We start from the raw sequence: 15,135 nt of genomic DNA, 5'->3' as shown, positions 1-15,135 counted from the left end.
TAAAGTTCAGAGTTACAATGGCATAGCCTTGAAAAACACAGAGAGTGTTAGGGTTAGCTTACCTCCTAAAAGGGTAAATTATTCTAAAATCTGCCTGGAAACCATTATGCACAATTATTAGTGAATCACTTCAAACATTCAAAACTATAGTAATGTAGAGATGCGTTTAGCTGTCTGAGGAAAAGGTGCATACTCAGTTGTTGGTTTAGGACAGGAGCACATTTTTCAAGTTGAAAAATCCTTTCAGTTCAGGCTCTCGATGACACACAGACCTCTGAGTGCTTTGAAGAGCTGTGAAACAAAGGTTTTGGTTGACAGTGAAACTTAAATTAGTGGTGAGCAGAACAAAGAATCTAAAGATAACACTCTGGGATGCTGGCAGTACAGCACAGCCCTCCCTGCTGTACTACTCAGTTATTAATAGACTAGTCCTGTCACACCCTGCTGCCCCCACAATCTCAGTAATATAGGAACAGGGGATTCATTTTATATGGTCTTTCTCCTTAATTGTCGTTTTTCTCCAAATAACCATGTGACAGCATCATTTTCTGATCAACTCAGCCGCATCCTCCTCTGCATCAAATACAGTCTTTCATCATGTTTTTTGGTCAGGTTGTCTCTGTGCTGCGATTTACCTTCTCAGTTGACCTTGTACCTGACTTCTAATAAATCCAACTTTTACGAGAGGCCAGCTGTAATGGAAAGAAAATGTGTTTTTTTACTTAGATTTCAGGTGGTTCGGGGGTTAAATATGCTCATCCGCAGCCCTCCCATAATAACTGTGTAGCTTTCTTCTGTCCCCCAGGACACCGCAGATAAATGCAAAAGCATATTTATATTCACTACTGTGCTTACATAATTCTGCTCTCAACAATTTTAACATATTATGGCATACTATATTGTGTAGAACCGTCCTCATGGCAGGAATATAAAAAAATCCATTCATTTTTATATATTCACATTCTTTGTTTTCATTTTGAGCCTAATGAACATCCTTATTCTCTGTGAATGTCAGCTTGAGTTCTTCTTCAACATTCAGTCCCAACTAGTTCTACTTCTGCATTGTATGAAAGTCACTAAAACCAATTTTCCCTCAACAGTCAGACGCCCCATATCAGCCCCCTGTCACAACTGCTGTCAGATGAGTCAGCGTCTCCTCTGTTATTTCTGTGTGTCATCCTGCTTGCTGTTTTGTCGGTCTAGCTGGAGGCTACAGTTTATAATAGTCTCCTGTCTCTCCTGAGGAGGCTGGTCCAAGCCTGCGGATCCCATCCCTGCAAATGCACACAGGCCCAAATAGGACTCCTAATCTTATCGCTCATCTCATCATCGTCATCTTGGCTTTGGGCGTCATCTGTTTGTGCACATGCGTCAGGCGTATGTGAGTTCTGTTTGTGTCCACTTACAGGCTAGCCTCCACCCCCTTCTAACTCACCTTTCGGCCCCAAAGAACAGTTGCCATGGCAACCGTACCCGTCAGGTTTGGAGGGACAGGCTTGCAGTCAAAGCCTCCCAACAATCCCGAGCAACCTCTCACCCTCCCCATTCTTCTCTTTCCTCCAGGAACAAAATAGCCAACTCTTCAGAACCACTGAAAGGGTTTCTAAAAAAACACTGTCAAAACTCCCACTTCTGTGCCTCAGTTGAAGCATTCAACACATTACAAATAGAACGATGAGCGAGGCGTCTTTGTTTTTGCGTCTGCTACTGTGTCTGATTCTCTGTGCTACACAAACAGAGGTGATATTCATAGCCCTTGTTTTCAGCAGAATTCTAAAGCCTGTTATTCATAAACATACTTAAGAGTCTTTCCCAACTGTTCTACCTTCAACACTTTCACTTTCTTGCTAAGAGTTAGATGAGAAGATCAGTACCACTCAGCAAATGGTTAGCTAAGCTAAAAGAAAAACAGAAAACAGCTAGCCTGCACTGCTAAAGCAATAATCATCACATAAGTAATTTGTTTAATCCATACAAAAACATGACATGAAAAGAACATGTTTTGTTTTTTTACGTGGATAATGTGGCCTAGACACCATAAAGTCACCAATAATCCAGCACATAACTCCCTGTAAAACTACAATATGTCATACAGACACGAGTGTGGTATCAATCTTCTCATTTAATTCTGGGCATGAAAAAAAAAAGTTTATTTATTGCTTAAATGAAATTAACTTTTGTGTGTTGTCAGGAGAACAACCCACGCCTTTAAGGTTATAAGACACCATCCAAGTAGACAATAATCACTGTATATGCACATATACGTTCACAAATACATGAACTAATAAACATGCACATACGGTACGTAACCTCAATTTAACAACTTCCAAATACATACTTCCATGCATAAAAAATGAGAACCAATATTTAGTCAACATCCTTAGGCATTAATTATATGTAGCTCTCTTATGTCTGTCCCAAGCTTACCTATAACATCATCATAGTAAAGCAGTAGCAGTACTCTGCATTGTAACCCTTAAATCAGTCTATGTTGTTTATAGAAATACTTACTTCATTTATCAGCTGTACAACTTTTTTAACCCCATCTTTGCTCTCTATTATTTTACAGTCAACATCTAACCTTTAAGCAATATATGCTTCTTAAATGTATCAATCAATTGTCCTTTAAATTGCCCTTCAACCTCCCTGCCCTGCCCTGCCCTGCCCACCCCAGCTGTACCTCCACCCTCCTTCTCTGTGGATGTTCTCCAGATGATGAAGTCATCCATTAACTCTAACCCACCTCCCCTCCACTCTTCTAGCAGCCCACAGTAAGCTGTGACTGAGTGTTATGGGGGGGGTCTGATAGTGGCAAGCAATGGAGCGGACAAGTTATTACAGGACAGGCAAATAGAGGCCCAATGAAGCATGAAAACCTCCCTTCCCCAAAGCACCACTCCAACACACACACACACACACACACACGCTGGGAGATATACAGACAGACCGAAGGACAGGACTAGAGGTATACAGACAAAAACAAGGGCAAATACATACGAAACAGGCACTTTTACTGCTCCCTTCCATGAAACCATAAAGACATGCAGAAGTTCTTAATGAGAAAAAACAGATAGGCAGGCTTATCGGGTACTCCTCGCGTGCGCGCACACACACACACACACACCCTGCACATTAATTCCTTCTTTCTCTCCGCATGCTAACGAGAACAGACATATAGTACATGACAGGGCACAGCAACAGGAACAGGGTGACAGCATGGGACATGAATATTAATACTGGGATGCCGAAAAGGATCTGGAACAGTCCTGTCACAGTTAACATGCTTTGCTTCCCAGTGTGGCTTGGCAGAGCAGCTTTCAATCAATCAATCTTTCATATCCGACCAGGGGGAAGTTTGTTGGCAACATGGGTTTATAAAAACAATAACACATCACAGAGGACAACAAGGGTGATCACACAGTAAAGTGAAAAACCTAAAATCTCTACAGAATATGGGGTTTGAAAGGGGAGATTAAATAGTCCTAAAAGTTCTACAACCAGTATCCCATTTTCTAAAATCTAAAAAAATTTAAGTGTGTTGATGGCTCTTACTCAAGCCTGAAAGGATTGCATGAAGGCAGTTGCTCAAAAAGCTTTGGCAGGTCAGGGCGATAAAGTATTTCATTTGCCGCAAATACATTGTGTCAAGCAGCAACCCAGTGAAAAATCCAGTGTCCTTTCACTGAGGACATTGGACCTGTGTTTCCAGGTCTCTGCTAGATAAAGTATACTTTAGGGTTTCGTAGTTTATTCGCAAGGATGCCTGTATCAAAAGCCATTTATCAGTGTTGCCTGAGTGGAAATGTCTCATCTGTAAGGTATAGCATACAAACAAACACGATACATCTCGAGTGCAGTCGTGAAAACATGCAAGCTGCAATGGAGGTGAGGCATAGACCCCATTGATGTTTGGAAATTAATGTTTGATCTGTATCTTGGTGCCTTATCTGGATAAGGAAGATTGTATGTTAATGGAAGGTGTGACTGTATCAGCCAGACCACCTCTGACGTTGATCTGGCTTGCAGAGTGATTGGATAGCATTAGACAGTGTCCACTCACAAGTCAGAAATAAAATCACTACAGGCTCTGCTACCAGCCAAGATGATGCACCAAAAATGGACAGTTTTCATTTCCAAAGTCAGCAGGAAAACACAGAAACATTCAGAGCAGCTGCAAAACACAATTGCTGTAAAACCAACTTGTTTTCGGATGCTTCCCGTAGAGAAAGAAAATAACAGTCTGTACAGTAACCACACCTCACCTACATGTTTTTTTGTTTTTTTGGTTGAGAACAGATTAACCTCCCGCCTTTCCACCTACGTACATGCTTTGCATAGTATGTGACTAATTCACAATGCAGACAACAAGGAAGAAAATATGCTGGGAGTATCTGCAGTGGAGTAAATGTGTTATATTCCAGACGCAGACTTAAGTTTAACAGCAGGTGTAAATTGGGTCAGAAAGATGGTAAAAGCAGGATAGTTCAGTTTTATAATCCTTTTTAGAAAAATTTATTGTGACCATAACCACCGCAGTCACTTTTAGGAGTTTGTTTTTCACCCTCTAGATTCTTTTCTGCTGGTAGTCGAGTCTGAGGAGAATAAACGCATGAGTGCATCAAGCAACCCACAAGTTGCTGTTTGTAGTTTCCTCCCAATTTTTTTCAGATTTATCCACCATGTGGCATGGGTTTAGTTAGCTCGCTCTGGATCAGGATGAAAGGATTTCTGGGATTTTGTTTGTATTGCTGTTTTTACTCATACAAGCATCTGAAAGCAGTCAGTGTGTGAATGTGCGGGTGCGAGGTTGTGTTTGAACTTTGTTTCTGATGAACTTACTCTATGGTATGCCCATGAACGTATGTGCCAGGTTGGTGTGTACTCTGTATGTTGGGACGATATGTTAATTGCATGTGCATCTGTTTGTGGGTGTTTAAAACCAGATGGCATGCCTGCCCCCCCCATCCATCTCTCAACCCAATGCACACCCCCCCTTTGCTCTGGATGCCCGCCCAATGCTAACAGATAAAGTGCAAGTGTGTGAGTATATGTATGTGTGTCTGTGTATTGCCAAGTAAACATGAGAGCTGTCTGCCCCCTAGTGGTTTCATTCTCTTCTCTTCTCATGATCCCTTCACTCATACTGGACTTGATGCGCTGGACTATGAGCTGGCCAAGCCTGTCACTGGTTGTGCACCTCATTTTATCTGTGCCATTGTGGGTGTAACTGTAGCAACAGGGCTGCCAAATGAGCCAGCAGCCTCACACCTGTAATTGGCGTCAGACACAGTGGCTCTTCAATAAGGGAACACACCTCCGTAAGCAACCTCTATCAGCTGAAGACAGCCGTATTCGACACGTAGCAGCAAACCCTGGAATGCTGAAGTCAGAGATGATTACTTTTTTCCCTCCCACTTTGGACTCTTTTTAAAGTTGGCCCTTTGTGAATGTGAAATGAGTCTTCAGTGCATAGGGAAAGTACAGCACATCTGTGCAGGCCCTATCTTTTCCCTCAGGAATGAGCCAGGGGGTGTATGGGGGGGGGGTCTTTCTTCATTCCCTTTATTCAGACATGTTTTAAGTGTGGCAATTAAGATATGTGGAGTCTTTTATTAGCACAATTTCTTTTCATTTTATCCTTCCCATTCATCTTTAGATGAACGTATCCTGACAGTTGTTAGTTTGCATATTCAGTGGAAGGTAGCCAATCAGGAGCTCCATTTCTAACAAAAAAAAACACTTGTATCTCAGCAACCCAACAACATGTCGGCTGTTGATTTGCAGCGTAGTTTGATTAAAGACAGACAAAGGAGTGCTTCAGAGGTTGTTTTAATCACTGCATGCTCAATAGCCTATTGTGCACTAACATTGGCCCTCACTTTGCTTCAGTAGCTGCATACAATTTTCTATTTTTGGGCATGTATGTGTGCATTAATATTCTGCCTTATCTTGTGCTATAGCACCTCTCAATGGATTTCTGTTTTTATTTAATTTCAGCTAAGAAATATTTTGATGTGAACGAAAAAAGCCTGGTAATGATATACTTTTCAATATACATTTTGTAACATAATCTATTATTAAATATTTTTGATCACTCAGTAAACCCGAGGTAGTATACAAAAATGTATTCAATCAAATGTAATTTGGGGAAACAAGCTCGCCACACTCATTATAGAAAACCACACTTGACTGTTAGCTTGTTGGTTGTAGTTACTAGCAGAGTGAAATCAGTGGAGGTGTGTGTTTGGATCTGAACCTTTTTTTATATATTTAGAAGAGAGCATGATTGAGGTCTTCTGATGTAGCACTGGCAGGGAGGTTGTAGGGAGGCCAACAACAACAAATGTTTATTGCACAATTACACACACATATGTATATATACTAAGATGTGATTTTTTTCAACATAAAAATGGAATTAAAAAAGGAATTTGTCCAAAAAGATAAGGATCCTTAGCCAAGTTTAGAAAGGCTGGCACAAAGATGTAGATGAAAGTGAAAGCACAAAAAAGACCAAGGCAAAAGAGTGCGTTCCTGGTATTGGAGGCATACAGCAGGGGGTCTGTGTGACTCTGTCTCTTGTAATAGATTTAAGGCTACTTTGGAGCAGCGTGCGTGTGGAGTCCAATTTTCTTAGTCTCTCATAGGGGAGATGAGATGTGTGCAGATGATACTTCAAAAGACACTATATGCTTATCTCTCCTCCCTCTCTTTTTGGACATGTCCTCGTCTGTTTCTACCTGTGTCCTCTTTTAACTCCTCTCCTTTGTCCAGTTTTGTTCTGTCAGTAACCTGTTCTGTCAGTGTCCCTATAATTCTCTCCTCTCATGCAGGGGTAATAAGATTGATGCATGCAGGAGATAATGAAATGCAAAAACAGAGTGGTAGACTATTGGAGAGAGAACAGGCAGTGAAAGAGGGAACAGGGCAAGAGAGTGTAAAGGGAAAGGAAGAGAAAGTGGAGAAAGATTGAAAGAGAGATTTGATATGTTTTTGCTTTTGATAAGCATTTATTGAGTGCATAATCCAGGTTGAGTGCAGATGCTGTATATCATAAGGACAAGGTACATGTCATCTCCATGAGAGTAAATTACCAACAAGAGGGGAGTAAAGTGGAATAGCGGGTGGAGAGGAGAGGAGGGATCTATGGAAAACACAAAGCTGAGGGGGAGGAAGAGGAGAAACAAGAGGGGGAAACAAAAGGCACAGGAGTGGTGGCGAGGAGGCGAGAGGGGAGGACAGGGAATGGGAGGGGAGAGATGTGGGGAGAAGGCCCTGATGTAATTAAAGTGGCTGAGTTGAAAGGCTGCACCTTGCCCCTCTCCCCAAAGCCTTCACATATGGAAGGTTTATGAGTTTATGAATACAGTATAGAAGCACTGTGAGAGGTGCCAATGTCTCTGGGAAAGCGGCAGAGTGAGGTTATTCACGCGGAACACAAGTACATGTGTTATGAGCAGCCCCTTTTAAACATGTAACTTCAATCCGAAAAAAAATGTTTTAACCCCTCAAAATGAAATCCTGGTGATTCACCCCTCACTGACCCACACTGTTTCACAGACTGCTAGCATTCTGAAACATAATGAATATAATATTGGTAGAGTCTTGTTGACTCTTGCTGTGGTCATTTTCAAAAAGAGGTATACAAATGTGTCTCTCCTCTCTCTTCTCTCTCCGTTTCAGCCATTTAGCTAACTGTTAAGACTTCTCTGCTTGCTTGCTTACTAACTAGTTACCCCCTTGCAACAGTAAGGTACCCTATGGGGTACAAGTACCCCTGGTCAGGAAGTCACTGATCTACTTCAACTTGTATCCTGACTGACTGTAAGCCATGCAGCAAGTCCTAAGAATGTCAGTTTTCGTTCTCTGAAGACTTGTATGAAATTGAATGAGCTAAAAGGAAAGCTACCTTCAGTTTGGACTTCTGAAGTCAACAGTGTCCAAGCTGCTTTATCATTGGTCGACAGCACAGATTTACTTGAGCCTTTCATGTCAGGTTTGACAAGATAGGAAAGCCTCTAGTGAACTTTGATGTTCAACTTTGATCATGACACTTCCATCAAATGAATTTGGTACAGAGTAAGAACTGTCTGAGATGCTAGCAGGACCAGCCACTATGAGTGCATGTAATGTGAGCACACCATTCGAAAGAGATTTGGGTGAAATGTTTGAAAGCCAGTAAAACATGATGAAGTTCACTGATTTGAATTGCTAGTCTCATACATATTATATGTCAGTCAGAAGGTTACTGGTTTCCGTCTTAAAGAAGGAAATGTGTGCTGTAATGTTGAACTATAGAATTATACAATATGCATCAGAGCTGTGAGTGTGTGGCTTTTCCCTTTTTCCTTTTTTGCACACATCTGACCCTGGCTCAGCTATCCAGGACTTTGATGTGTGAATCCATTCTTCATAATGATTGAATATACAGGTATTAACTGAAAATATGATTTGCAGATTTAAAAAAACAATAGTAACATCCTGAGTACTGCTATCAAAGGACATAAAGTGTGCATGTGTCCGTAAGGTAATGGCGTGTGATTAGGACTCTTTTCTTTTGAATCGGAATTACCATTGTTACTGTGGGACCCCCTCACCTATCTTTCTTTGTATGTGATGATCACACCTTTCTTTGTGCCGTAACTACAACTAGCAGCTCAAAATGTGCTGAAACACCGAATGCGAGGCCCATCACACACACAGCGGGGACACACACACACGCACACACACATCCACACAGGACCTCTCTCCTCTGACAGAAAAAGAGCTTGCTTCAGTCTCTTTCTCTTTTTTTCCTTGTCTTTTCATCTCCTGTGTGATTTGAAACAGCCTTTCAGGCCTCTATCGCTAATGTACCGAATAGGCTCCCATTGTTAATGTTACAGTTCCTTTTGTGTGTGTTTCTCTCTGCTCCCAGAGGACTGCACTGAAACCTGATAGGCAGCATAGGGTGGCAGCGGTGGGATCTCTTTATTCGTCCTTTTTTTTTACTAGGTAATTATGGAAATAATTCTTCTTTGTTTTGGCTTTTCTCTGCTGAGAGTCCAGTTCATAATTAATTGGTAGCGTGAAGGACTAGCCAATTTTAAATCACAAGGGAGGGGTCGAGGGGGCTTGTTTTATTGGCTGGTGCCTGGTTGGGGCAGCGGGCGGGTGGAGCATCTGAATTAGATTAGATTTAATTAAGGCATGAGGCCCCTGACTACACACTGGTACATAAATAGGCTGTATGCCAGGCTGGTTGTTGTCGGGAATTCAACAGTATGCGCGCACACACACACACACACACACACACACACACACACACACACACACACTGCTGAAGACTCCCACAGGCCTTCAAGGTCAGGTAGACACAGAAAACATGCAGCATGGTGTATGGAAGAATGGGAAAACAAGCTCAAAAAAACTCCTCCTCTAATGATAGCTTGTTTTGTCCACACAGATGCCCTGACAAATACTGAGCTTTGATAGTCTCTCTATAACCCCCAGCACCTTTATCTTAAAGGAATAGTTCGACATTTTGGGGTATCCACCTACTCGGTTTAAATAAGTTAAATAAGAAGGTCGATACCATTCTCCTATCTGCCAGGTGAATATGAAGCCAGCAGCTAGTTAGCAGAGCTTAGCATAAAGACTGGATACAGAGGGAAACAGCTTGCATCGATCTTTTCACCCAACTCTCTGCAAGAAAGCAAATAAGGATTTGTCCCTATTCCTTCAAGCACACATTGTTACCTCTATCAATGTATGATTTGAATTCCAGTACATATAAATAATATATTAGACTATTAAATACATTTGAAATCAGAAAGCAGAGTTCCTTTTCATAAGAATTTTAGTTGGTGTAGCTTTGTGGATCTGACTCAATATAACAGGGTCACACTGGTTGACTTTGTGTGGAGCTCTGCACGTTTCATTTAATTCTCTGAGGCCCCGTACGTGTTGGGAGGGGATCTCTACCCTGTGCTAAACACAATATCCCCCAAGAGCCTGTAAGTCTATGTAAGCCTGGAATACTTCAAAAAGCTCCAAAAACGTTTGCCTGCTTTGCAGTTTCAGGGGATCTAATCCTTACAGATGGAAGCATTTTTCAGACTATTGATTCAACCTCAAGATATCTTGTAATGGTCATTTCCTGGCAAGCTTTCTGAGCAATATCCTCAACTGTCTGCATGATGGCTAGTGGACAGGGATGTGAGTCTTTTTAAGTGTATATGAGGCATAAATACATGCAGTGTGTTAAGCAGCAACGCAGAATCCTCGAATACAGAACACTGAAAGTGCTCCAGTGAGTGTTTTGAACTTTTTAGCAGGCATACAGAGGTTTGATGTTTACAGCCCCCTGAGGCATTAGTGTAATTTAAACTGAAACGGCAACTGTAAAATACTTTTATGTAGCTCATTCCTTATTAGCACAGCCTTACTGCGGCTCCGTAATAAATAGGATTCCTTCCACTCTCCCTCCCTCTCTCCTTAATACAACAGTACTGTCTGCCGGTAAGCTGCAGAAACACCATTTACATGAGCCTCACCCTGAGTGCCTGATTGAAATTCTCACACTGTGATATCAGTCAGCGGAAATGTTTAAGTGCTATTCCCATCATCCCATCTGGAATAATAAGCTGCACTGCTCCCTGGCATTAAAGTGGTCCCTTTCCTCGTTTCTCCTACTGCTGGCCACGGTTCTCATAGTGAACTTTGAGTTCCCTGGACTCCTAAGAAGCTCACACAGCGCCTCTCCCTGCGACAAACATGGTAATCTGTGACAGCCCCTGGTGTTCCTCTGCCTTCTATCGTCTTCAGTGGAGAGAAACTCAAGTAGTGTTTTATCTAAAACTGCTGTAAGCTGTTTTGTCCTCACAAAGAATTAGTTAGCCTCTGTTCTTTTTCTTTCTTCATGATAAAGAAGGAGGTCCTTATTTTTGAACTAGGGGCTCAAAACTAGCTTCTGCATCCTGCAAGATGCTCCAATTGTTCTTCTTGTCTCTGGAAGCTCTTGGGGAGAGTCTGTTATGCTTATTATGTAGCACTCTCATCTCCATGAGAGGCTGCCTCTGTTAAATCACCGAACACATTTCACAATAAACCTGAAAACAATTTACTGCTTGATATTCATGCCTCCCTCCTTCATTCCCTTCTCCATTCCCCTGGCTTTGCAACTCCACAGCTTAACCCTTCTGTTTCGTCAACCTCCTGTTCCCTTTAATTGTTTTCCTCTTCCTCTGTGTCTCCATCCATCCATCCATCCTCTATTTCCTTCTTTGTCTCCCTCGCCACCACTCATTCTCCCTTTTCCCCAACCTCCTACACAATCCTCAACCCATCTCCTCCCTGTCCTCCACAGAAGCTCCGGGGCAGGACTTTGTGACACTGGACTACCGTTTGCGTTACTACCCCAGCATCACCTATGCCGTCATCGGCAGCGCCGTTATCTTCGTCCTGGTGGTGGCATTGCTGGCTTTGGTGCTCCATCACCAGAGGAAGCGGAGCGTCCTGCTGCCCAGAGGCGTAAGAGGGAGCTCACATCACCACCATCATCATCAGCCCCTGCTGCTGTCCCGTCTGGTCATTTTGGACCGGGGCCACATCCACCCCGGAGGTCCAGGTCTCTCCCCTGGCTCCCCCACCACAGCGGGCCAGTACTGCTCAACTCCTCAGGCACTGCAGCTGCTGTCTGGTAGCCTATATCCCTCCGGACACTCCATTGACTCACCTCCGTCATACTCGCAAGCTGTTCTGGATGTCAGGTGAAACGAATAATTATTCTAACATCTGTATAGAAGTTTATCATTTTTTCTCTGTATCCATAAAGCTAGCTTTACCAAACCAAAAACCTAAAGCACAAAAAGTGGCGGCGAAGTTGTCTCTCTAGCAAAGTATAATTTCATTTAGTACATCATTTTGATACAACATAATAAGACTGTAATTTAATTTACTTGTTAGCTCTCAATCAATTTCTATACACACAGACCAAATGAGTTCTTGAGAATGATAAACAAACGAGGAATGTTGGTCATAAACTACTCAAAAAACAGAGAAGGAGAACATTTTCTGAAAAAAAGCCAATAATATTGATGTAGAGAATATATTCTGAAAGAAAAGAAAATGTCTTACTTCATTTCATTACTTACTTAAAAATGATTGATTTTCTGGCCATTATGTGCCTTATCATATTTTATCCAGTTGTTTAAAAAAACAAAATTGTAATATGGTAGAAAAGAAGAAAAAATTCATACATAAAAAAACTAAATGATGAGCATGTAAGTCAGATAAGCACAAATCTTACTGGGTTACAGGTTTCCCTAACTAATGCTGTTATATAATCACGTTATTTTGACAGAAAGTGGTGTAAATCCTAAATCTTTGCTAGCTGCTGGTTACGGTCTTATGCAATAGCTTATGTCCCTAACATAATATTCTTTCTCTATCTGTCTGTTTTACCCCTAGTCGGCCTCCCTGGTTTGATCTCCCGCCTCCCCCATACCTCTCAGATGGGGAGTTTCCATCAGATGGCGAGCTGCCTCAATACGAGGGCCCACAAGACCCTTTGAGCGGCGCGACAGCACATCCCTCTGCACCCTCCACACCCAGAACTGTGGCCTCAAGCACCCAGCCAAGTTCAAGCTCCAGAGAGGAGTCGGACCAGCTGTAGTCACTCTCTTGTAGAACTTAGAGACTGTAGTTAGACTGCAGGACTGAAGGACCAGGCTGCAGGGCCACAGAAGGCCAGGACAGTCAACAGCAAAAATTTCTAAGGAGAATCAACAGGGACTAAGAGACAGTAGACTAAACAGTGCCCTAAACTCGCTGCCTACACATCGATTTGCTGAAGCACTGTACTGAGACAAGCTCGTCCTGCTGGACTGATCTTGTAGTGCTGGCTCCCCCTGCTGGGATCATGGCTGCACTACACCTTAATCAGTTACACATTCATTCATTCTTCAGTTCAGTTGAATTTTGGTCCCCTTGAAGAAATACTGTGTCTGATACCTAACAGTGACCACAACCTGCATCTCCAAAGAAGTATGAGTTAACCTGCCATTAATTAACACATTCATTAACGTATAACATGTGATGATACAACCTAAAATGTTTTGATAACATGATAGAGCTGAGTCAAAGTGATGCACCGTTTTCTAATACTTCTCACTTTACTGCAACTACAATATTTTCCATAGTGGGGTTTATAAGAGATTTCTATTGTGTTAAAATTATAAAATACCTGAATGCAAAATAAAATCTGTACTGTTGAGAATTACTGCTACATTGAATGACTTACTGTACTAATTTTAGCAATGACATGTTATTCTTACTGAAATTGATACACTTTTAGACAGTACAGTGGTGTTGTATAAGAGTTTTAATAGTTTAACAGAAACACATGCTGTTGTGATATATAAGAGGAGCTCAATCAGTGGTACTCAGACATTTAAATGTGTTTTTTCAGTGTGGATGTGAACTGATTATAGTAAAAATGTACATTTTGTAACTTCTTAAGTGGTACTTCAAACTCATATTAGCAGAGTAAAAATTGAGAGGAAAATTTGAGAAACATTTCTAAAAGAGCACACAGTATTTCACAGTATTTCTTTGTTAGATTCAAGCTCAAAATGTGAAGAGGACCATTGAGACTTTTTGAACGCTGAGAAGAAATTAACTATATATCCTTACCAACTGAGTTTCATAAATCATTCCTCCAAGCAAAAGTACCATCTCTGTTTTCAAAGATGTTTTCAATAATGTTTTTATGTAGGGACAAAAAAAGAAATACAAAGGATTTTGTTGAGGCCTTATTCTGTGATAGTTTTGGTCGTAAGTGCCTTTGTGTGTAATGTGTTTGTGGGCACAAACTGCCTTTTTAAAACCTCTAAAAAACAGCGGCCTAGTCTCTGATTTTACACAAAGCTCACATGACAACATACATTTTAAGAATGTCTTGTCTTAGATCAAAATTTGCTTGCGATTTGTAATGTATATAACTGGTTGTGTATCAGTCTGGAAAATCATCCTCAGTAGTATTAGACAATGACTGATGAAATCCATATCTGAAGGATCTGTGTATACAAATGTACTATTGTCTTTTGACCTTTGTTTGTTCATTTCAAAGTGGTTTGTTCAACACTGTACAGAGGGAAGAGAGCAAGTAAAGAAATCTATTTAAAAGTCTTTAAGAGTTTAAAGTGAGAGATGAATGTGTAAATGTAGTTGTGCTTTGCATCTTTATTTTTCCTCTAGAGCCAGTAGTGATAATGCAGGCACAAGAAAAACAATCAAACCAAAGATAATCATTATTAACCTTTACCCAAGCATATTACCCCCCCAAAGGAATGATTATGTGTCACGACTGTTTGTACCTTTATTGTATTAAAATGTGCAAAGGTTTATTGAGTAAAACAGAATTCATGTTATTTGCTGTAAAACTGGAAAGCATTTCTCAGGACAAAACCTATACCTGTCTGTTCTGTTGTTTATATCTTGGTTTTATTTTAAGGAAGGTTTAAGATCAAATTCCTTTTTCTGCCCTGATTTGCTCTCATGAGGTTAGTATATTACATATTTGTGACCATCATGATCTTTTTATCCCTTGTATTCTGTACATCGAAAGTAATATAAAATTCTGACTCAGATCATGTGTGTACGAGTCTTCCTGGAGATCTAATATTACATTTTCTCAGCAACTAAATAATATTATGAAAATAAGTTTATTGCAAAGACTGGAGCTGTACAGCCAGCAGCCTGTACCCCAGACAGATAAACCTTGTTGTTCTTGGGGGTTGTAAATAAATGTTTTGCAGAACAAATCTGTTGTCATATTCTGGGCTTTTCTCTAATATTTTTTGGGGTTTTTTTTTTTTGCAAAATATTGGATAATTGTGACTCTGGGCATCAAACAATATTATATAAGTGTATCATATTATTTGTATGTAATATCTTAATCAGTAAAGTAATTAGTAACTATGTGTCAAAAGTAGTGGAGAAAAAAGTACAATATTTCCCTTTTAAATATTTAATTGCCGGTGTGAAGTTCTAGCAAGAGCCAGTCAATGAAATCAAAGTAATTATTATTTAATTGCCCCCTCAAGTATCCATATTTTTCCTCCGTGCGTGAATGTTTTATTATAGTGGCAGGTGAAC

The 15,135-nt window shown here is 40.9% G+C and overlaps 1 protein-coding gene across 2 annotated transcripts in view; it reads left to right on the top strand.

The window, feature by feature from the left end:
* Nucleotides 1–14,627, top strand: part of ldlrad3 (low density lipoprotein receptor class A domain containing 3) — a 70,700-nt gene extending 56,073 nt beyond the window's left edge. For both annotated transcript variants that reach the window (XM_051383598.1, XM_051383597.1), the window contains exons 5-6: nucleotides 11,345–11,747; nucleotides 12,448–14,627. In XM_051383598.1, coding sequence (XP_051239558.1) covers nucleotides 11,345–11,747; nucleotides 12,448–12,652 — 608 coding nt within the window. In that variant the 3' untranslated portion in view covers nucleotides 12,653–14,627. The remainder of the gene's footprint in view (nucleotides 1–11,344; nucleotides 11,748–12,447) is intronic.
* The last annotated feature ends 508 nt before the right edge of the window (nucleotides 14,628–15,135 follow it).

The sequence above is a fragment of the Dicentrarchus labrax genome, unplaced genomic scaffold, assembly GCF_905237075.1.
Source record: "Dicentrarchus labrax unplaced genomic scaffold, dlabrax2021, whole genome shotgun sequence".
Lineage (NCBI taxonomy): Eukaryota > Metazoa > Chordata > Actinopteri > Moronidae > Dicentrarchus > Dicentrarchus labrax.
Note: the sequence above shows the minus strand (reverse complement) of the source record. Positions and strands in the feature narration are given on the sequence as shown.